This window comes from Ustilaginoidea virens, chromosome 5 (assembly GCF_000687475.1).
Source record: "Ustilaginoidea virens chromosome 5, complete sequence".
Classification (NCBI taxonomy): Eukaryota; Fungi; Ascomycota; class Sordariomycetes; order Hypocreales; family Clavicipitaceae; genus Ustilaginoidea; species Ustilaginoidea virens.
The window spans coordinates 402,037-422,711 of record NC_057320.1 but is presented as its reverse complement, the minus strand read 5'-3'; the positions used below and the strand labels follow the sequence as shown (position 1 = coordinate 422,711).

The window sequence follows — 20,675 nt, the reverse complement described above, 5'->3', positions numbered from 1 at the left end:
TACCTGCGCAGACGACGCCACAGCTCGGCACCCTTCTGCCCGGTGCGGGCGGGCTTTGGAGAAGTGAAGAATGCAACCTTGCGCGGAGGAATCAATCAATGGTTGGTGAAATTTCAACAGCGGGCCCAGCGTCTGACTTCCCCGGGAGAGCAACAACCTCGCAGGCTCGCACGCACCCATCGAGTCAAGACAAGGCAAGGCGGCACCGACTGGGTGGCAGTCGGCAGAGTCCAAACGGACCTTGAAATGGAGGCACTGGCCCGTTTTCCGCCAGGTACAGTACCTAGGTACGTACCTACCGACATGTACCCACCAGGTGCCCGTCAGGTGCCCATCAGGTGCCCATCAGGTGCCCATCAGGTGCCCATCACCTGGTGCGCAGGTGCCCTCCACGCAGCTACATTAGGTACCTACCTACCTAGGTACATAAGGTAGGTACATGTAGGTACGGAGCACTTGCCTGGGCGGGCAGCCAAGGGCCCACAGCTGCAGCCACTAGTTGCCTTGCAGCCGAAGCCGACTCCCTCCTCCATGCCGGCGCGGCAACTCGCGACAACTCGACGTCTGCTTCGATGGTCCAGACAAAGATGCCAAATCGCAAGGGACGCACGCATAACCGCGCCCTGCTTGAAGCCGCACTCCGCTAACCAGCTGCCAGGCTCCTCCAGGAAGCTGCAGCCTGGCAAAACGCTCTGTCGGCGCCAGCAATGCCAGCTCGTCGCCATGCCCGCACACCCACGCACACACGCCCGCGCTTGCCGCAGTCTCGGAGCACGCCGCATCGCCTTTTCCCTGGCTGTCAAAGATTCCACGTCGGCTGGCAAGGGGAGCTGATGGCCGGCCTGCCTTCTTCCGTTGGGTTTGGGAACCGTCACTCGCGCCGCGGGCGGGGGGCAGGCTTCCTCTGTCGGCCAAGCCCAAGCCAAGCCATGCGCCATGCGCCATGCGCCATGCCGGCCCGTGTACACAGCCAGCCAGTCGGCCGGGTCGGCCGGGTGCTCGCGGACGTTGCCCAGCCTAACGGTGGGGAAAAGCTGGCATTGCTCGACGAGTCGGAAGCAGCTGGCAAGCTGCTCGCGACCCAGCAGAGCAGCCGGGTCAGTAGACGAGGACGCCGCCAACACCTCCGAGTCCCGTCAGTGAGCGTCGAGGCGGGCGCAACACGTGCCCACCTCCTCTGCAACGAGGGGTGGTGGGCAGCAGCAGGGTGAAAGTTGCACGGGTGCATCAGGGGTTCCCGCGCGCGCGCATGCATAAATAGCATAGCACAGCTATATGGATTGCCGCTTCCGATGCGCATTTGCCGAGACGCTGGAGGCCATGGTCATTGCGCGCCGCGCTGCTGTGCTGTGTCGACGGCTGTGTCGGCAGCCGAGCCAGCAAGCATGGATGCACGAGGTATGTACATAGTTGGCCATTGGAATACCGCGAATGCGGCCGGCTTCCAACGGGTCTCAACAGGTACGAACGACAGATGATAACAGCGTCTCCGATGAGCACGACCTTGCTCGTCTGATTCCCTAGACAGCATACCTCGTTCCTGGTGCCAGGCAGCAAGAACCATTTGCGGGCGAACAACGTCGTTGGGCCATGCTGTCTTGTCTGCCTTGCACAAAGTGGCCGGCATCCACCAAAAGGATCCCAAATCTGGCCTTGCTGCGGAAGATGGCGTCAGCAACCGTCTGGCTGCTGTTTTGTGAGGGCTGGGCTGCTGGCGAGAGCGCACAAGCGGCATCAGTCATGAGGGGCCAGGGCCTCTCCGCTCCAGCCAGTCGGCGAGAGGTTCGTCTCGTCACTCGACCAGACCGTCTCTGCAGGCTCCTGTCGGCGACAAAAACATGCCATCAAGACGTCTGACCGCGCGGGGGGGGGGGGGGGGGGGGGGGGGGGGGCGCCGCCGAGATGATCCAGGGTCGGGTCGACGTGACCCTTTTGCGCAGGTCGGCTGACGTCCGTTTGCGCCGTGCCAGCCGCCCTTGGACGAACGCCCCCGGCCGTCGTGATTCGCCCGGCAAGCAGCGGGCGAGTCGACGAGTCGACGAGTCGCAAACGGGACACGCCCTGCGGGAACAAGAGCGCCACCACCAGCATCCATCCACCACGAAACGCATCCGGCAAGCTCGACTCGGCTCGACGCGACCCGGCTCGACGCGACTCGGCTTCAAGCCCTCAGGTGACCCACCCAGATGCCTCCTCCTTTCTCCCCATTTACCCGGAAAAAGGGTGGGCGTGGGGCGTGGGGCGTGGGCGCGCGCAAAGCTGCCCCCCCCCCCCCCTCCCCCCCCCGGCTCGTCCAAGGGGTCGCCAACGGGGCAGGCCGCAGCTTCGTCTCGACGGCAGACCTACCCGTCGGTTGGCCGCCGACCAAAAGCCCAACGGACAGCTCCGAACGCTGCCACGCGGCGCGGTCGTCCCGAAACCGGCAAGGGCAGAGCTGGGTAGCCCGGGGGACCCATGCAGCTTGTCTGCGCCCCCTTCTCGTCAATCTGTCACAAACCGACCGATGGCTCTGGCCCACCCGGCGCAAATCCCCGCTCAACAGCTTTTCCTTTTCCCACTCCCCCCACCCCTGGTTGTACATGGGGTCGTATGTACCACGGGGGCTTGAAATCAGGCTTGAAATCAGCCGTGCGACGGGGGGGGGGGGGGGGGGGGGGCGCACGCAGTACGTGCTGCTGCGATGCACGGCACGCCTTCACACCGGTCTTTTTTTGCTCCTTCTTCTTCTTCTTCTTCTTCTTCTTCTTCTTCTTCTTCTTCTTCTTCTTTTCGCGAACCAGGTCCAAAAGGGGCCGACTCTCCGATGATGGGGAAAAAGGCCACTGTAGTGTCGATCCGGGCAAGCCCAGCCGCGCGAGGACGGGGGGCCAAATATGTACCCGAGCGGCCGGGCGAAACCTCGGGCTAGAGGATCACGTGGAGCCATCGATCGCTGGCCCTCCCTGCGTGGCGGAGGCGCACGCAAAGCGACATGGACGACCGCCTCGGCAGGGTCGGCGGAGCGGGACATACATACTGTAGTCCGTACATACATAGCAAAGAGCAGCTGTCGCGTAATAACGCATCCCAGCCGATAGCCGCCTCGGCAGGGTCGACGCAACGGGACATACTGTGGCAAAGAGCAGCTGTGCGCGTAATACGCAACGCATCCCAGCTGATAGCCGCCTCGGCAGGGTCGGCGCAACAACGACCCGTGACAAGGACCAGCCATCGTGGAACGAGGACATCCCGCCTAGCCGCCTCGGCAGCCACCCGGCGAAACATGACAAACCAGCAGCGGCACGCGTTGGCCATGCCTGACGACGACTCCGCAGGGCACAAGACCTGCCTGTAAGGACGGCCCTGTAATACCGGCTGCCTGTGTAATGGCGGCGGCCCGACAAAGGATCAATTCTTTTCAATGCCAACAGACACCCTCGCCCTATACACAGCACACGGCACACGGCACACGGCACACGGCACACGGCACACGGCACGTCCAGCCATCCGGCTCGGCAACGCCAAACGCCCCGCGACTTGCCCCCTGGCACAACACGCACGATCCGCAGCTGCTGGTGGCGGCGTCCACAGGCCCTGCTGGCTGATTCTATTGCCCTCCAGAACGTCTATCCAGGCCCTACGACGCAGCAGCGACGGCACATCCAGGACACCAGCAGCTTCCGCCCAGCCCAGCCCGGCCGGATGCACCACCCGTTGCCGCGCCGTTCGCCGTTCCTTCCTTGCGTGCCATTTCCCCTGTGACACGGATATGACAAGGTAAGCGGGCAACAAAAAAAAAACAAAAGAAAAAAAACAAAAGCAGTCTGGTCTTGGTGTCTTGCAACAACCCCATCATCACCCTGATAAGCCTGTGCCCAGACTTCCCCCTTCCCCCTTCCCCTTCCCTTCCCCTTCCACTTGGCCTCCGACCTCCGATCCGATACTTGCACTCCGTACTTCAAGGCGCATCCCCCCTCATCCATCCGTCGTGTCCATCCGCGCCCCGTCGTCAGCACCAGAGGATGCGGCATCCGCAGCCATCCGGCTCCTCGCAATCTGGATCCTCTGTTCCCTCCACTCTTCGATCCTCGCCTTCAAATCGGCCACGGGGACGGCGTCGTCAATCGTCATCGGCTGTCTGGTGTACGGATCCTTGGCGTCGCTCAGCAAGTGTTGCACAATGGTGGATCGGTCCACAATGTGACGGCTCGGCAGCAGCACCGGGTCCTTCATCAGCTCTCCCATGATGGGGTCCTCAAACTCGGCCGGGATGTCGCCCAGGTCCAGCTCGGCCTGGTCGAGCTGGTGCTTGGCCTCGGCAAACTTGCCCTTGACCGCCTCCCACCTGGCCATGTCGGCTGCGTCTTTCTGGTTCCTGCTCGTCAGGATCCGCGAGACGCGGTCAAACACCTCGGGCTTGTAGGACCGGCCATCGGCAGCCACGGCGTCCACAAACACTGGCGAGTGGCCCAGATGCAGGTAAATGTCGACAAAGTCGGAGATCAGCTGGATCGGGCGGAAGTGGTACTTTTCCTTGTTGGACACGCTCAGCTCCGCCGCAGCCCGCTTGCCCGCCAACGCCTCGAGGTTAAAGTTCAGCATGCTCGCCAGGCGCGACACGATTTCCGGCATGATGAAGGACTCGCTCAGGGCCTTGGTAAACAGCTTCATCATCTCCAGCGTCTCGTTGGCCAGCTGCATGTACGACGTGGCTTGGCCGCCCAGCGTTTGCAGCTCTTCCTCCTTGTTCTGCCGGTCCTCGGCAGAGAGCGACGACGGCTCCTGCAGCTCCAGCTCCAGGGACCTAATCTTTGGGAATTTCGAAAAGGCTTCGAACAAGACGTACGTCGCGTCGTTGAGCAGCATGTTTACAAACTGCACAAAGAAGTCGCGGTTCGTTCTGCGTCGAGGCCAACACATGTCAGTCATGGCAAAGCATCTCGGTGCAAGAGCGGTTTCTTGTCAGTTTCGACTTACTTGCTTTCTCTTGCCAACTGCCGCTTGTACACGTCGTTGCTCCAAACGCACTTGATGACCTGGAAAATCTCATATCGAATGTTGAACTTGTCGTAAAAGGCCGTGTTCGCACCCGTTGACTCGCACTCAATGTAAAACTTGATCAGGGCATGCAAAAGATAGTCGTTGGCAAAAGGCAAGGCTATCAGCTGGTCGCCCAGGACTCCCTTCTTAAGGTGCATCAACGGCCATGTCCCAGAAAACAGCAGCGACACCAACGACGACTTCAGATAGGGGTTCTTGACGAAATCCGACGATCGCAAGAAAGTGATGCACAGCGCAATCATTTCCTCCCCCACGGCGCTGGGGAGGATTTTCGGCAGCCATCTACGTCGCCACGCACACGCCCATCAGCAGGCGTTGGCCAAAACATGGGAGGGTGCCCGGAAGAGGCGTTGGGGGGGGGGGAGCTGCTTCTCACTGACCTAAACACGAATTTGAAATTGTCCACGATGTTTTGCAAAGTATACTCGGGGAGGCAGGCAAACGCTTCCGCATTGTCAGTCGACAGTGGTAATCTGACTTGTTGTAAGCAGAGTTCATGGCCCGGCGCACCCCCTGTCCGGCAATTTTGAGGCAATACGTACTTGATATTCTCGCTTTCCAACCCCGGTTTGTAACTGGACCCCGTGACAAGCCGTAGCAGCCAAACCGCCACATAACGCATGAACCGCAACGACGTGCTCTGCATCCTCTCGTCCAGCAATGCCCCCTCTATGGCGTATTTGAGCGCAATCGTCTTCTCCAGCACGTTGGTGTGCCGTTTCAGGGTCTCTTCAAAGAGACGCAGCTGTGCGGTCGAGTTCAACAGCTTCTGCCGCTCCGCCTCCATGGCTTTGATGTGCTTCTCCAGATACTTGATTTCCCTGTCGAGATTCTTCAGTTGCGTGTTCAGGGCCTCGCTGCCGTAGTGATGCGCAGCAAGGGTGATGAAAAAGGCTTCCGATATAAAGTTTGACTCTCCCTCTTCCTTTTTCGCGTAAAACTTGTCGGCTGCTGCCTGATCGGCATTCAGCTTTGTCTCGTCGCTGATGTCGATTCTGGGGTGTCTCCGCAGGTACCGGACGTCAATCTTGTCCACCTTGCTAAAGTCATTGTCCATAAAGGGTTCGCAAAACCGATCCATGACTGACGTCACATTCAGCATGAATCCGTCAGAGGCCACCTCTCGTGGATCCACCTGCATGGCTCGCCGCTTGTGGTTGGTGTTCATAATGTAGGCAAACCAGTTCAGCGTTCGGCTCCTCGTGTCGGGACCGGCCCGTATAAAGGCGTTGGCGATGGAGAAGAGATCGTCCTGGTGGGCTCTCAAGACAATGCGCAGCGACTCCTGCGCGTTGGCGATTCGAACCTTGTCCAGGGACCGGGCTCCTGCAAAATAGCTCTTTATGGCTTCGGGCTGGAGAGGGGAGATGCGGAAAAAGGGGCCAAGAATCGTATGTTTCTCGATGCCAGGAGCGGACTGCGGCATGTTGAAACATGGATGCGCGGCAAGGTTTGCGACGAGAACAGGGAAATGCGTGTAGGTGAGAAGCGCCTGCAGATGAAGAATCCACGGTTAGCAACAATCATTCCTTCCGCCTTTACAGCCCTTCTCCGGTCGACCGCACCTGTACATGTGGCTTATAATCGTCCCCCAGTGACAGGTTGGCCAGCTGACTACTCAGCTTTACCATTGCATCGTTGAACAGGGCGGGGAAGGCTTCGTCGTCGTCAAATCGCTTGATGGCTTCCCTGATAAAGTCAAAACAGAGGCCGTTGTCTTCTTGAACACCCTTGAGCAGATATGGTGCCAGCGTGTCATGCTGAGGATTTGGCTCCCGACTAAGAAACTCTCTTGTCAGTAAGGAAAAGAACTGCCGGGACGGGCGGGTCAAGATCGGCAATCGCTTGTCTCATATGCCAGCATAAAAACGAACCCGTAAAGTGCAGGCATGGTCAAGGCAAACAAACAGTTGCTCATGCACAACCTCTTGGCCTCGACGAGCATCTCCTGCCTCTGGGCCGAAGCGGTCCTGGCCGTGTTGGAAGCCTTGACAGCTCGTTTCCAACAGGGTAGAAGGTAATCAAGCAACGGTTGGTCGGATGCCCAGTTGCTGCATGCTTCTATTATAGCCTGATCCAGCAAACCGACGGATAGCTTCAGGGGTTCACCCGCATCGTTGAGTTCCTGATTCAGATTCGGCAGGAAAACCAGCCGCTGCCCTTGGGCGTCGGTCATTTCGTGAGGGTCGACAGAAACGCGGAAGATGCGCGAAAGCATCCGGTGGGCATAGTCTTGGTCTGACTCCACCTGTTGTTGTTGTTGTTGTTGTTGTTGTTGTTGTTGTTGTCGTTGGTGCTGCTGCTGCTGCTGCTGCTTCTGGACCGGCTGGGGGGCGGCTGGTCGGGACGAGGACGCTGAGTCGCCATCGTCAACGTCTTTGGCAGATCTCTTGCGGGGAGTATAGGGTGTGCCCCCCGTGGAAGCTGGTTGGTTTCCTCGGGCTGGACAATTTTGCACACCAAGTTGGTTGAAAGGGTTCGAACCCGGCGTGATGTTGATCTGCGTTTGGGGGTGGTTGGCAGCGGCGGCTTCCCCGGATTTCCCGGTTTCGGCTGCTTGTGGTTTCGGTGATTGTGATGACGAGGAAGCTGATGGCCGATGTGGTGATTTATCGGAGCCAGGCTCGCCAGGCCTACGAGCAAACGACCCAAGCATGGCAAGACGGCGTGATCTAATCTATATGCGACGAGGGGTCAGAAAACAGTTCCATCCAAGCCAGGCTCAAACGGGCCCTCGAGGCAAGTGTCTGCCGTGGCAAAAGCAAGGGGGGAGAGCGGACTTGCCCGCTCCATGTCGTCCTTGTCTGGGGCATCGGGCCCGGTGGATGATGGATGGCTCGGGTCCATGATGTCGAAGCAGTGAGGTCCGTCCGGACGGGGTCCTGGGAGCAAAGCGGACAAAGCGGACAAAAATGCGACAATGGCCAATGGTCGACGAAGAAGTAGGTGGACGTTCAGAGATGAAAGGGCCCCAGACTCTCGAGGTGGGAGGTGGGCTGACGTCGACACGAGGCTCCAGTCCAGGCCGCTCCAAATGGTCTGGTGGGAGGTCGGTCAAGACGACGTGCTGGCTGGGGAGCCCCGCCACCAGACTGCAGGCAGGTTGCTCGCCGGCACTGCACTGAAGGTTGGGACGTGCAGGGTCTGGTGGTTCAGGGCAGGTCAGTGCTTACTGCCCCGCGAGCGGCCAGACGTGCTGGACCGTGGACGGAAGGCGGTGACGCAACTGGTGCAAGTAATCGACTTGAACCTTGCATGCAATGCAATGTAATGTACATACATAGGTAGGTACCTACCTAGTCAATGACCTGCCGCATCGCCTGCCGTGACCTGCAGCATGTAAAGTGCCGTCTCGCCTTCGTCAATGCTTCTCCCCTAGCATTGGGCTCGACGGGAGGACTCAGGGCCTCTGCAGCCTGGCTCGGCCGCGAATGCAATGGACACATTCGTCGAACCTGCACTACAAGAGATGAAGGAGGCCCGCGGCTTTAACATCATGGCGCCTCAATCCTCGTTCTGATTCACACGCGTGTGCGCCATGCCGAGGATCCGCATCGAAACGACATGCCATCTTGATACGTTCTTATTTTCAAATATTTGCCGCCAACCAACTACACCTTGCACCGTCTTGTCCGGCTTTGCTCGTCCCGCTGCATGCATCATGCATGCCCTGGCGTCCCAACTTCAAAACGGGGGGGTTGCCACCTTGTCCTCTCCTCACTTCCGTCCGCGCCCAGCTATTTCTGCCCGAGTCCGTACTTCCCCCCGTTCCCAGTCACAGGCGAGGCACGTCCATGTCCGCGCTGGACGATCTCCGTCTGCCGGGCAGTAGAGGCGGCCCGTCATCCGAGCTGTCGCGCCGAATGGCCGTTGCCGGTCCCGAACTGTTTGCCGCTCGGATCCGCCCTTCCTCGCGGCTCCGATTCAGCAGCCAGTTGACGTGCATGCGTATCATGTTGATGTTGTTCCGCAGCTCAGTCACCTCCTCGCGGATGGGCATGACCTGGTTCAAGGTCCACATGCTCTGCCTTGCCTCCAGATGCGTCAGGTTCTGGTGGACCTCCTCAAAGCCGGCATCCAGGTCCTGCATGGTCCTGTTGTCGCTGTAGCTGGAGCCGTTCCTGCCGCTCCTGCCGTCTGCGCCAGCTCGCCGGTTGGCCAGGATCTGGTCGACACGCTCCGCCGTCTCGTCCTGACGGAGCTGCATGTTGCGCAGTTGAACCCCGAGGTCGCTGTAGGACTGGATGATGTCGCGTTGATTGCGGATGACGATCCCCGAAGGGGTATCTGGGTGGAAAGCGCACGTGAACGAGTGCGCCCCCATCTCTCCCCGTACGGTTCGGACGGGACATCCCAAGTCCCCGTAGGCGCAGCCAACCTCGACGCCGTCGCATTCCGCGTCGTGGTGAGCGCTCAGCTGCGACCGGCAGACCAGTTGCCAGCACGCTTCGCACCTCGTCTTGGCCTGGGAGCACGAGAGCAGGTGGGCCTCTCGGTCCACCTGCTCTATCCTGTCGCTGCACAAGGCGCAGCCGACGAGGCTGTGTTGGCATTTATCGTCCTCGGGCTTCGTCGGCACCTTTTTGTCGCACGAGGTGTCGGGGCACGTGAATTCGCGGAACCGGCACTCGGCTGTGGCGTGCCGCTCGACGTTCTCGCGGCGCAGCTCCCTGTCGCACCCGCGGCCTTGGTGGGGGCATTTCACGAGCAGGCTGCTGAGCTGTGTGCGGATGAGCCTGGCGGAGCTGAAGCATTCCGCCCAGAGCAGCAGCTCGCGATCTATGGGGCACGCCGTCCCGGACGGGCTCGACGCAATGCTGCGGCGCAGGCACCGATAGCAAAAGGTGTGGTCGCACGGGGTGGTGACGGGGTCGACGAGCGGATCGTGGCAGATGGGGCATAGCAGGTTCGGGTCGGGGTCGGAGACATACGTCAAGGCGTACAAGTCGAAGACGCAGCCGCCGCCGTACCTCTTGGGAATGTCGAGAGACGACGGGTGAGGGGGCAGCAGCGGGCCCGTCCTCCGGTCGGGGCCGGTGTTGGCGGGTCGTCTGCCGTAACGCTGCGACGCGGCGGCAGCGGACTGCAGCAAGGCCCGCTGGCGGAGGCGCTCGTGGGCGTCGGGGGCAATGTAGAAGGCTTCCGGTGACGGCGGCCTCACCAGGCTGGTGACGAGGTCGGGGGTGGCGGCTGTTCTCCTGAAGTTGCGCCGAGCAAACCGCCTCGCGGCGGCAGGGCTCATCCGCACGCCCTCGTCACTCGAGTCGGAAGCGAGGCCCCGTGGCGGGTCGATGCCGGCAGGTCTGGCGGCCGCGCGCGCAGTTGACGATGATGCGGCGGGCGACTGTCCGCCGCCCTCGACAGCAGCGGTCGGTGCCGGGGTCGGGGCGGCAGGGTCCGGTGCGGATGCGGATGCGGGTGCGGATGACATGCTCTGACAAGCACGTCGGGGGCCAGAGATGTTTGCGAGATGGTGTTGCGTATGTGCCTGTCGCCAGGGCTGGGCTGCTGGGAGGAAAATCCGACGCGAGGCAGTAGTCAAGGCGAAAAAGAGTACCGGTACCGGTAGCCAAACCTGCAAGTTATTCCCGCTCGAGGTGGGGAGAAGGACGACGAATAAACCAGGAGCGGACTCGGCGGAGCTGGATGGGTTTACTTGGTCAGTGAGGAGGCGTTGGGACGACGTGTTTGTTGGTCGGCCATCAACCTGTCAACTGATGGTTGTATTGATCGGCGTCAAGTCACTGGAGTCGCCCGACGCCGACGCCGACGCCGACGGCACAGCCAGCTAAGCTCAGCTCCACCCGACGTAGCGCAACAACGAAGCTGCAGCAGGAATAAGGCGTGCCGTACTTGGGTTCATCGCTGAGTTTTCCAAGGAGTAAGCATGCCCTTTTTTTTTTTTTTTGGTTTTTTTTTTTTTTGGGCAGCCCTGACCTACAGCAACAGCCCATAGATTACGTAGTTGTTAGATGTCCCGTCTGGTCGCTACAATCCCAGCTAACGGCGAACGGAGTACTCCGTTGAGAAATTTTCTCGGATTTACTTTATTTAGTGGCAGCGCTTAGCGGGGATGACGAAAGGGTCCAGCTGGTAATCGATAAGCCGTGGGGCAACCAACCCTGTCAAACACACCCGGCACTTATCCGCCAATCAGCCAGGCGGGTGAATATTGGTCCGCTTCCGTTCCTCCGTGCCATGTTGGCAATGAAAAGGGCCTTACTGATGACTGCCACAAAATACATCGACCACGACAGATTAGCTGCTGTGATGGATGCCTGCTGCCACGTTCGATGATCGAGGGTATGGGAGTAGCGACAGGTGCTAGTATCAACGTACCGTAACAAGGATTGCTACACTATGCGCACGTGAACAGTGTCCGGGTTTTGTGGCCTACCACGTGCCTACTGCCAAGGTAGGTGGTACCTAGGCACCTACCTTAGTAAGCCTACCTAAGTCTGTTCGGGTAAGTGTTGTATTCTTGCATCTGTGAGTGGCTGGCTGCCCGACAAGGTGGGAGAGAAACAATAGCATGTGAAAATCCCGGCCAGGTCTGCGATCCAGAAACTGCTCCATGACCATGACCCCGTTATTCATTCCAGTGTCCCCAGAACTGTTATATGTGGCCCAGACCCGTGACCCCTCCATACATTATTACATTGATGCCTCATAGCCCGCTTACCAGCTATTTCAGTCAGGCTTTGGAGCACCCCCCCCAAAGTTGTCTTTGCCCTGGATTCTGGTCCACTGGCGCATCGTTACCGCCTGTGACCAGCGACAGCGACACCTGTGGATGATTCTCCATCTCCATCCCGACTCATCAACATCGCCGTCACGTTGCCGGCTTCCGTCAGAGCCGGCATTCGATTGGGCCGACAACGGTGCCTGTCAGCACAGCGCCTCCCACAGAATCATGAGCTGAGCCGCATGCGGGCTAGTCACTCGAAACGAGCCGCTTGGTGCTTCTCCAAAGTCTGCTTCACCGGCCGGGCTTTCCTTGCGCATCACGACTTTGCACTTGTTTGGCGGGAGCCGCCCCGAGTCTGCATCGCCTTTCCTTCGGAAACATAACCCCGGGGGATAATATACCCTCTGTGGAGGAGGGGGGGGGAGAAGTAAAAGAAGAAGAAAAAATGCTGGACCATGTTTTGGGGCGGCCTTCGGCCAAGTCGAGGCGGTTTCAGGTGCTGGCTGTGCTGTCTTTGTGGTCCATATATCTGTACAGGTATGCATGCGCCCGCGCGTTGGTGCTTTCATCCCGCACCGGCACCATGCCCCCACGTGTTCTAACCGTCATCCAAGAGGTCATAAACACGGCCCGCCCGGGGCTCAGCCGCTCTCGAGGTTTCTCACGCGGCGACTAACGGCGTGGCAAACGACGGCCTTGACCATCATATCTCTCTATGCCGCCCGGAACTTTAGCGCCTTGGTCGGTCTGGCTAGCCCGGAACCCATGGCCAACATGTACGACACGACCTACTTCCGCGCAACGTGGGTGCTTACCGCGCTGGATGCTGGGTTCTGGACGGCAATGAAGATCAAGGTCAAGTGGCTGAGGGATCTGGCGAGCATCTTCTTCTCGCTCTTCTACCTCGTGGCAGCCGAGAGGGCCGATGAAAAGGTCCGCAAGGTCCGCGGCATGATCACGGTGGACCATTTGCGGGTTGCCTGGAACAAAGGCACAACGCCGTACCTGAGGGTGCTGCAGCGCTTGATGAGGCCGCGGTTCACGAGGTGGCCTCCGCGGCAGATTCGGATCCCTCGGCCGTCCAACAGCGACTACACGGAGCCAGTCATCGGCTGGCTTTACTACGACGGGCCGGTGGCGGATCTGGTCCACCACAGCAGGTTGGTGCTGGACATACCCGGCGGCGGTTTCGTGGCCATGGATCCCCGGTGCAACGACGACAAGCTGCTCTCGTGGGCTTCCAAGTCGGGCCTGCCGATCCTCAGCCTGGATTACAAAAAGGCCCCCGAGTACCCGTACCCGTACGCCGTCAACGAGGTGTTTGACGTCTACGCGGCCGTCGTCAACACCAAGGGCCGGTGCATAGGCATGTCCGGCGCCGAGACGCCACGCATCATTGTCACGGGCGACAGCGCCGGAGGCAACCTCGCGGTATCCGCGACGCTGATGATTCTCGAGACGAGTGACGGCGAGCTTAGGCGATTCGCCGGGAGAGGTGCGCTCCCCGTGCCGGACGGCCTCGTGTGCTTCTATCCCGCCTTGGACATGAACATTGGCAACTGGATGACGGACGAGCAAATGTCCCTGATCCGAGACCGCAAGATGCGCAAGACGAACCGGACGATTGCTCGCGGCAAGAGCATGCAATACAACGAGCTGGTCGGAACACCGCATCACTCGGACGACGAGGACGAAATCCGGCCCATGTCGAAGCCGGCCGCCGAGCCGCCGGCGAGCGCCCACGACTCTCAACCCCAGTTTTCCCACACCGGTCCCCAGACCTTTGCTCGGACGGGCGAAAGGGAAGCGCCCAAGAAGACGGACGGCATGTCCCACCACTCGCAGCCGCTGCAGACGCGCCTGGCAACCTCGTCCATGATTTCCTACTTCAACGACCGCGTGCTGACACCCGAGATGATGCGCGCCATGATCATCCTGTACATTGGGCCGCACAACCGACCCGACTTTTCGCAGGACTACCTGCTGAGCCCGGTGCTTGCTCCCGACTCGCTTCTCGCCAGGTTTCCCAAGACGTACTTTATGACGGGGGAGCGGGATCCTCTCGTCGACGACAGCGTCATCTTCGCGGGGCGGCTGCGGAGAGCCAAGGAAGCCTTGGCGAGACAAGAGGGCCGCGCGTACGACGACTCCGAGGCGGCAGAGGTGGCGCTCATTCCCGGAGTGTCGCACGGCTTCATGCAGTTCCCGGGCATATATCCGCCAGCGTGGAAGCACTTTGAACGATGCGTCGTCTGGTTCGAGCAGCTGTTCCTGGAGGCCGAGCATGCCCGGACCCGGCAGCGGCGGCCGCTGGCGCTCTCGCCTGCCACGGACAGGATGGCGTATCACCAGCACCAGCGGCAGCACCATCAGCTGGGAGAATCCAGCGGCGAAGAAGACAAGCCCTTGGAGATTAGCATGACGAAGCTGAGCAGGGGGCGCAGCTCGACAGTGTCGGGGGGGAGGGCCAAGGGAGAATCGCCGTCGAGCGAAAATGGGCCGGCGGCGTACAAGAGCAAGAAGAGGATACTGAGCAAAAACAAGAGCTTGATCAAGCTGAAGAGCACGGACGACTTGCTGGGCCGGAGGATGGAGGGGTTGGCTGGTGGCTTGACAGGGGCAGGGGAAGAGAATTAGTTGAATCGATGCTTGCTTTTAATGCTTCCAATGGTGCAGGCTGGGCGCCAAGTTCGGTTCGGGAACAACGGAGGGAGACCACCTGGATGCGGAGAGCTGGCACGTACATGCGGGGGGGGGGGGGGTGTCAGATCACGTCACGTCAGCTCGGGTGGCCTGAGATGGATTGAGGATGCAGAGGACAAGCACTTGAGGTGTAACAGGGCTGCTGTGGTGAAATGCTGGGGTGAATGCTGTGGTGAATGCCATGGAATCGGGCGGAGGCAATTGCATTCGGACCAATCAGTGACGGGGACGGGCCCAGGATGGTGGACTGCGCCTTCCTTTCTCGCCGTGCGGTACGGAGTATAGGTATGTATATGCAGCTGCAGCTGCCCTCTGCCTCTGAAGCGTGCATTGACGCCGCTGTAAAACTGTAAATACTAAACCAGACACTATCAATCGAGTCACTTGCTATCGTGGACCTTTCTCACCCAGTCGCCTGGCCGCCATTCGGCAAAGCGGATGCAACCAACCAGCCGGGCCGCTTTGTTCTCGAGCGGATGACATGACGGACTACCTACCTACCTACGGAGTACCTAAACTTACTAAACTTACTGCGGATTAGAGACGAGACCCGACAGGCAACAGGAGCCAAGAGCCCCACTTGCAAGAGCCTTCCTGAGCCGTCTGATCCGATCTTGTCGATGCACTCTCATGGGGTCCTTTTGGCCGTCTTCACCGTCGACCACGACCACGACCACGACCACAGCGGGGAGGAAAAGCCACAGAGCAGAGGGAGGGGAGCAAAAGAGATGAATCCGTCGAGCGGCAACAGGCAGGCCGCTTTACCAATTCTCCAGTGGGCTGCCTGTGCATGCGCCTCTTGCATCTCCCATCTGCATCTGCATCAGGAGCCCAACTCGCATAACCAATTTTTGCAAACCCAGCTTGCCTTGGAAGACAACCGGGGAACGGACGGGGCTAGCGGCCCGTCTGACATCAAGCGCAGCGCCCTTGAATGCAATGACATAACGAGGCGACGCCCTTTGCGCAACGTATATATAGCTTGATTCTGGGGCTCCCTCCCTCCCTCGCTGCGTCTCAATTGCGTCTCCGTTGCGTCACACCAGCTGTCCCTGTTTGTCTGGGGCTTTTTTTTTGTTAAAAAAAAAAAAAAAAAAAAAACAGCCCTTTCCCATTTCGTTCCTGGTTCCTTGCCTGCAAAATCGTCGTCGTAAGGGAGTCTGCCGCCAAACGCCCTCGACTCACTCCCCATCATGGTTCACCTCAGCGCGATTGTGAACGGCAATGCCGATGCTTCCAGCTCCGGCGACAAGGTTTCCAAGCTGGCTGACCAGGCTGCCAGCCTGTTGCGTCTGTCTTCGGATGCCGATGACATGACCACGAGTGTGTACGGCTCTCGTTTCGCCGAGCAGGACCTCCCCAAGTTGGAGATGCCTGAGCGTGCCATGCCCCGCGAGGTTGCCTACCGGATGATCAAGGATGATCTCAGTTTGGACAACAACCCCAAGCTCAAGTACGCCCTGGTGAATTCGATGCCTTGATCATTGCAGATGCGCAAAATGCTTTGGCGCGAATAGCTGACGCAACTGCTAGCTTGGCCTCCTTTGTCACCACTTACATGGCATGTGCTACACATCCCTTGCTCCCGCCACGACTTGAAAAATCATCCGCTTCTCGGGGAAGAAGGAAGAAGAAGAAAGAAAAAATAAAAGCTAACTGATATGCTCTCGGGGGAAAAACAGGAAGAAGAAGCCGAGAAGCTCATGGCCGACTCGCTTTCCAAAAACTTCATCGACTACGAGGAATACCCCCAGTCGGCCGACATCCAGAACCGCTGCGTCAACATGATTGGCAAGCTCTTCCACGCACCTAGCGGCACCTCTGTCGGCACCTCGTCCGTCGGCTCGTCCGAAGCCATCATGCTCGCCGTCCTGGCCATGAAGCGTCGCTGGAAGATGCGCCGCCAGGCCGAGGGCAAGAGCACCGACCGACCCAACTTGATCATGTCGTCCGCCGTCCAAGTCTGCTGGGAAAAGGCGACTCGCTACTTTGAAATCGAGGAAAAGTTCATCAACTGCACCCCGACACGTTTCGTCATTGACCCAGAGGAGATGGTGGCCAGCTGCGACGAGAACACCATTGGCTGCATTCTCATCCTGGGAACCACGTACACGGGTGATTACGAGGATGTCAAGGCCGTGAATGACCTGCTGGTGCACAAGAACCTCCATGTTCCCATCCACGTCGACGCTGCCAGCGGCGGCTTCGTCGCCCCCTTTGTGGTGCCCGATCTGCAGTGGGACTTTAGATGCGAAAAGGTCGTGTCCATCAACGTATCCGGCCACAAGGTAGGCTTTCCAATTACCATGCATGAGCAAGCCGTGCCGTTTCCTTACCCCCCCTCCCCCAACCCCCAACCCCGAACAAGCAGCAAGGCAAAGGCTCTGACGGTTGCTTTTTTTCAGTACGGCTTGGTGTACCCCGGTGTCGGCTGGGTCGTCTGGCGAGCCCCCGAGTACCTGCCCCAAGACCTCGTCTTCAACATTGACTACCTCGGAGCCCAGCAATCGTCCTTTACGCTCAACTTTTCAAAGGGCGCCTCCCAGGTCATCGGCCAGTACTACCAGCTCATCCGGCTCGGCAAGCAGGGCTACCGCGCCATCATGAGCAACCTCACCCGCACGGCAGACTACCTCAGCGACTCCCTCCAGGAGCAAGGCTTCGTCATCATGTCCAAGCGCTCGGGCCGAGGCCTCCCCCTCGTCGCCTTCCGCTTCGCAGGGCCAAACGACAAGGACGGCCGAGACGGCCGGCACTACGACGAGTTCGCCCTCGCGCACCAGCTGCGATGCCGCGGATGGGTCGTCCCCGCCTACACCATGGCCCCCAACACCAACAAGATGAAGATGCTGCGCGTGGTGGTGCGAGAAGACTTTACCCGGGCCAGGTGCGACGTGCTCATTGAGGACATCAAGCTGTGCATGGGCATGCTGGAGGAAATGGACCGAGACGCCGTCAAGACGCAGGAGGAATACGTCAAGACGCACATGCTTTCCTCGGGGAAGCCTCGAAATGCCAAGCACGCCACCCACCACTACAAGGTCAGTCAGTCAGTCAGTCAGTCAGTCATGTTGGGGTTTTTTTTCCGCGTGGGGAGCGATGGGACGCTGACTGGATCTGAACCTCTACAGAACGAGGGCCACTCTCTGCAAGGAAAGACGGGAAAGACGCACAGCGTTTGCTAGAAATCCAGGCGAGAACCAAAAAAAAAAAAAAAAAAAAAAAAAATACAAACCGTGGATGAGAGAGCAATGACGGGCCTGTAAAACATGGGGGGGCATGTATGAATGGCGCCGCTGGTCTTGAGAGGACTCTGGGATTTCGATCTGGCCTGCGTGGTCTCGCCGTTCAATAAGATATCAACCGGAGGAGGCCCGGAGGAGGCCCGGAGGAGGCGTAGGCTATATTATTAGATGGACTGGCAAGCGGACAAGCAGCCGGGGGCATGCGAGTTTGTGCGCAAGCCACATCTGGCAAGACGGCTGCTTGTGCTTGCGCTTGCTGCGGTCCACGCAAGCGCAACACCTTTTGCTGGGCATATATATCAAGAAAAGAAAAACCGCACATTTTCATACTTCATCTCGTGCAAGGCAAAGGCAGGAAGAGTTTGTGCAGTAATGGCATGTTATCAAGAACAGAAGACCCACGCATGCGTCTAATACAGGCAAGGCAGGAGGGCGGGCGTCTTTCCCACCGTGTATGGGTATGTACAATCATCTGGGGGCAATAAAAAAAAAAGATTTGAAACTTTTCCGGTCGTGGCGCTCCGCGGCACGTAGCTGCACCAGCGGGCCCTCTTGGACAGTTCAAGGCGCGAGCAAACGAGACATGCAGGCGACTCTATCCCAGCATCATCCCCCCCCCCCTAGCGAGTCGAGGCGATGGCGTCTCCCAGGATATCCAGCCCCAGCTGGATCTCGTCGTCGCTGACCAGCAAGCTGGGCACGAAGCGCAAGGTGTTGGTGCCGGCGGTGATGACGAGGAGCCCCCTCTCGCGGGCGGCGGTGACGACGGCGCCCGGGTCCTCGGTCAGCTGCAGGCCGAGGAGGAGGCCGCGGCCGCGGACGTCGGCCACGAGGGCGGGGAAGCGGGCGCGCAGGTCGGCGAAGCCCCGGCGGAACAGGCCCTCCTTGCGGAGCACGTCGCGCTGCAGCGCCGGGTCGGCCAGGCGGGAGACGAGGTGGTGGGCCAGGCGGCAGGCGAGCGGGTTGCCGCCAAAGGTGGTGCCGTGGTCGCCGACGCGGACGGCGTCGGCGACGCGGCGGTTGACGATGGCGGCGCCGACGGGGAAGCCGTTGCCGAGGGCCTTTGCGCTGGTGACGACGTCCGGGTGCGCGTCGGGGGGCAGGCGGGCGTGCGCCCACAGCGCGCCGGTGCGGGCCAGGCCGCACTGGATCTCGTCGTGGACGAGGACGGCGCCGACGTCGCGGCAGCGCCGGGCCAGGGCGGCCAGGAACTCGGGGGTGGCGGGCACGACGCCCCCCTCGCCCTGGACCGGCTCGACCAGCACGCCGCAGGTGGCCGGGGTGACGAGGTCCCGCAGGCCGGCGACGTCGTTGAAGGCGCCCTCGCGGAAGCCGGGGACCAGGGGCGCAAAGGGCGCCTGGTAGCGCGGGTTGTGGGTGGCCGACAGGCTGCCCATGGTGCGGCCGTGGAAGGCGCCGGCGAACGACACGACCTCGGTCTTGCCGCCGGCCGGGTCGAGCGCGCGGCCGACCTTGCGGGCGAACTTGATGGCGGCCTCGTTGGCCTCGGCGCCCGAGTTGCACACGAAGACGGCGGCCGCGTCGTGCATGCCGCCCGCCGCGCGGGTCGCCTCCACCAGCAGCTTGGCCAGGGCGCCCGTCCACGGGTTGTGGTACAGGTTGGACGCGTGCACCAGCGTGCGCGCCTGCTCGGCCATCAGGGCCGTGAGCTCGCGGTCCCCGTGGCCCAGGGCCGTCACGGCGATGCCGGCCGTGAAGTCGAGGTACTTGCGGTTCTCGAGATCCCACAGCCACGAGCCCTCGCCGCGGACAAACACGGGCGGCGGGCGCGCGTACGTCGCCACCATGTACGCCGCGTGGTCGGCCACCATGGCCGCCGACGGCGACTCGGGCCCGGGGTCGGGGTTCGGCAGCGGTCTTGCTCCGGGTCCGGGTCCGGGTCCGGGTCCCTGGGCAGACTGTTAGCCTGGGGTTTTCAGTTTTATTTGTTTCACTGCAGTCCCTGTTTTCGGCGATGGGGAGGAAGCCACTTGCCTTGACGCTGTGCTTGGCCGCCGCCGAGGCAAAGGCCCGGCGGGCCAGTCTGCCGGCCAGCAGCCGGGGGGGAAGCCTGATGGCCATCAACGGCGGAAGCTTGCTTCGCCTTGCCTCACCTGCTTAGTCTGATGTCGCGTCTCCCGCCGGGGGGGTTTCTGCCGGGCAGACGAGACGTCAGAGCAGACAGACGTCAGGCGACGAGGAACAGGAGAAGACGGGAGGCGAAACCGCAAGAGTTGCTGCCGGGAAAACAGACGTCAGTCGCCGAGGAACAAGAGAACAGGCGAGGCAGCACCGAGAGAAGTTGCTGCCGAACAGTCGAGACGCCAGGCAGTCGATACGCCAGGCAGCGAGACGCCAGAGCAGACAGACGTCAAGGCACCGAGGAACAGGCGAGCAGGAGCGGCGGCAACCCACGAGGTGGATAGCGGACAGGAGGTGGCCGCAATGTCGGTCGCTGCGCGTATGCAAAAAGCCTCATTCCGCATGCTGCACTTGTTGGCCTCTCTGCCTTTGGACTCACCCTGCTCCGGATGTTCGCCGGCAGACAGGGTTTGCAAGGCCGCAGCCTGGGGCTTATCGATAGCGCCTGCTGGGGCCGCGTCTCCGGTGTCGGCGCAGCTCACATCCTGAATGAACGAACAAGCCTTGGCGCTTATGCGCTGCTGCGGCCGAGCAGGCCTTGCTGGTTGGCAACGCGCAGCCGCCGGCGGACGATGCGGCGGTAGACACGGCGCGCCGAGGAAATCAGTCGAGGTTGGAGTTTTTTTCCCGGAGGCTGCGTTTTTCTTCGTTTCCCGCGGGGGAAGGCGGTGCCTCGGGATAAGAAAGCATCATGGATGATGGGTGTTGCTCGTTATGTCTGCACAGTCAACTTGTCCGACGGCCATTGTCTGCAGGCATCGTCCTGCAGGCATGGGCGACTGCAGCGGCCCCCGTGCGCTCGACGCCTTTATTAATAAATACAATCCCGGGGCCACCTTTATGACGGGGCGGAATCA

General features: G+C 60.4%; 6 protein-coding genes across 6 annotated transcripts; 2 read left to right on the top strand and 4 right to left on the bottom strand.

The window, feature by feature from the left end:
• Positions 1-3,954: 3,954 nt before the first annotated feature.
• UV8b_06123 (uncharacterized protein) lies at positions 3,955-7,887 on the bottom strand (the record flags this gene model as incomplete). Its single annotated transcript, XM_043143620.1, has 7 exons — positions 3,955-4,879; positions 4,957-5,322; positions 5,421-5,513; positions 5,583-6,532; positions 6,606-6,819; positions 6,915-7,717; positions 7,825-7,887. The coding sequence occupies 7 exons, from the start codon at positions 7,885-7,887 to the stop codon at positions 3,955-3,957; spliced, it is 3,414 nt and encodes a 1,137-aa protein (XP_042999555.1).
• A 928-nt stretch (positions 7,888-8,815) lies between these two features.
• UV8b_06122 (uncharacterized protein) lies at positions 8,816-10,471 on the bottom strand (the record flags this gene model as incomplete). Its single annotated transcript, XM_043143619.1, has 1 exon — positions 8,816-10,471. One exon carries the CDS (start codon positions 10,469-10,471, stop codon positions 8,816-8,818), a length of 1,656 nt encoding a protein of 551 aa, XP_042999554.1.
• A 1,702-nt stretch (positions 10,472-12,173) lies between these two features.
• Positions 12,174-14,365, top strand: UV8b_06121 (uncharacterized protein; the record flags this gene model as incomplete). The annotated part of the gene is made up of 2 exons (XM_043143618.1): positions 12,174-12,265; positions 12,343-14,365. The coding sequence occupies 2 exons, from the start codon at positions 12,174-12,176 to the stop codon at positions 14,363-14,365; spliced, it is 2,115 nt and encodes a 704-aa protein (XP_042999553.1).
• Positions 14,366-15,624: 1,259 nt separating this feature from the next.
• Positions 15,625-17,616, top strand: UV8b_06120 (uncharacterized protein; the record flags this gene model as incomplete). The annotated part of the gene is made up of 5 exons (XM_043143617.1): positions 15,625-15,884; positions 15,965-15,992; positions 16,114-16,719; positions 16,837-17,472; positions 17,563-17,616. 5 exons carry the CDS (start codon positions 15,625-15,627, stop codon positions 17,614-17,616), a joined length of 1,584 nt encoding a protein of 527 aa, XP_042999552.1.
• A 163-nt stretch (positions 17,617-17,779) lies between these two features.
• On the bottom strand, positions 17,780-18,148 carry UV8b_06119 (uncharacterized protein; the record flags this gene model as incomplete). Its single annotated transcript, XM_043143616.1, has 2 exons — positions 17,780-18,005; positions 18,126-18,148. 2 exons carry the CDS (start codon positions 18,146-18,148, stop codon positions 17,780-17,782), a joined length of 249 nt encoding a protein of 82 aa, XP_042999551.1.
• Positions 18,149-18,296: 148 nt separating this feature from the next.
• On the bottom strand, positions 18,297-19,758 carry UV8b_06118 (uncharacterized protein; the record flags this gene model as incomplete). The annotated part of the gene is made up of 2 exons (XM_043143615.1): positions 18,297-19,586; positions 19,678-19,758. The coding sequence occupies 2 exons, from the start codon at positions 19,756-19,758 to the stop codon at positions 18,297-18,299; spliced, it is 1,371 nt and encodes a 456-aa protein (XP_042999550.1).
• Between the last annotated feature and the right edge of the window lie 917 nt (positions 19,759-20,675).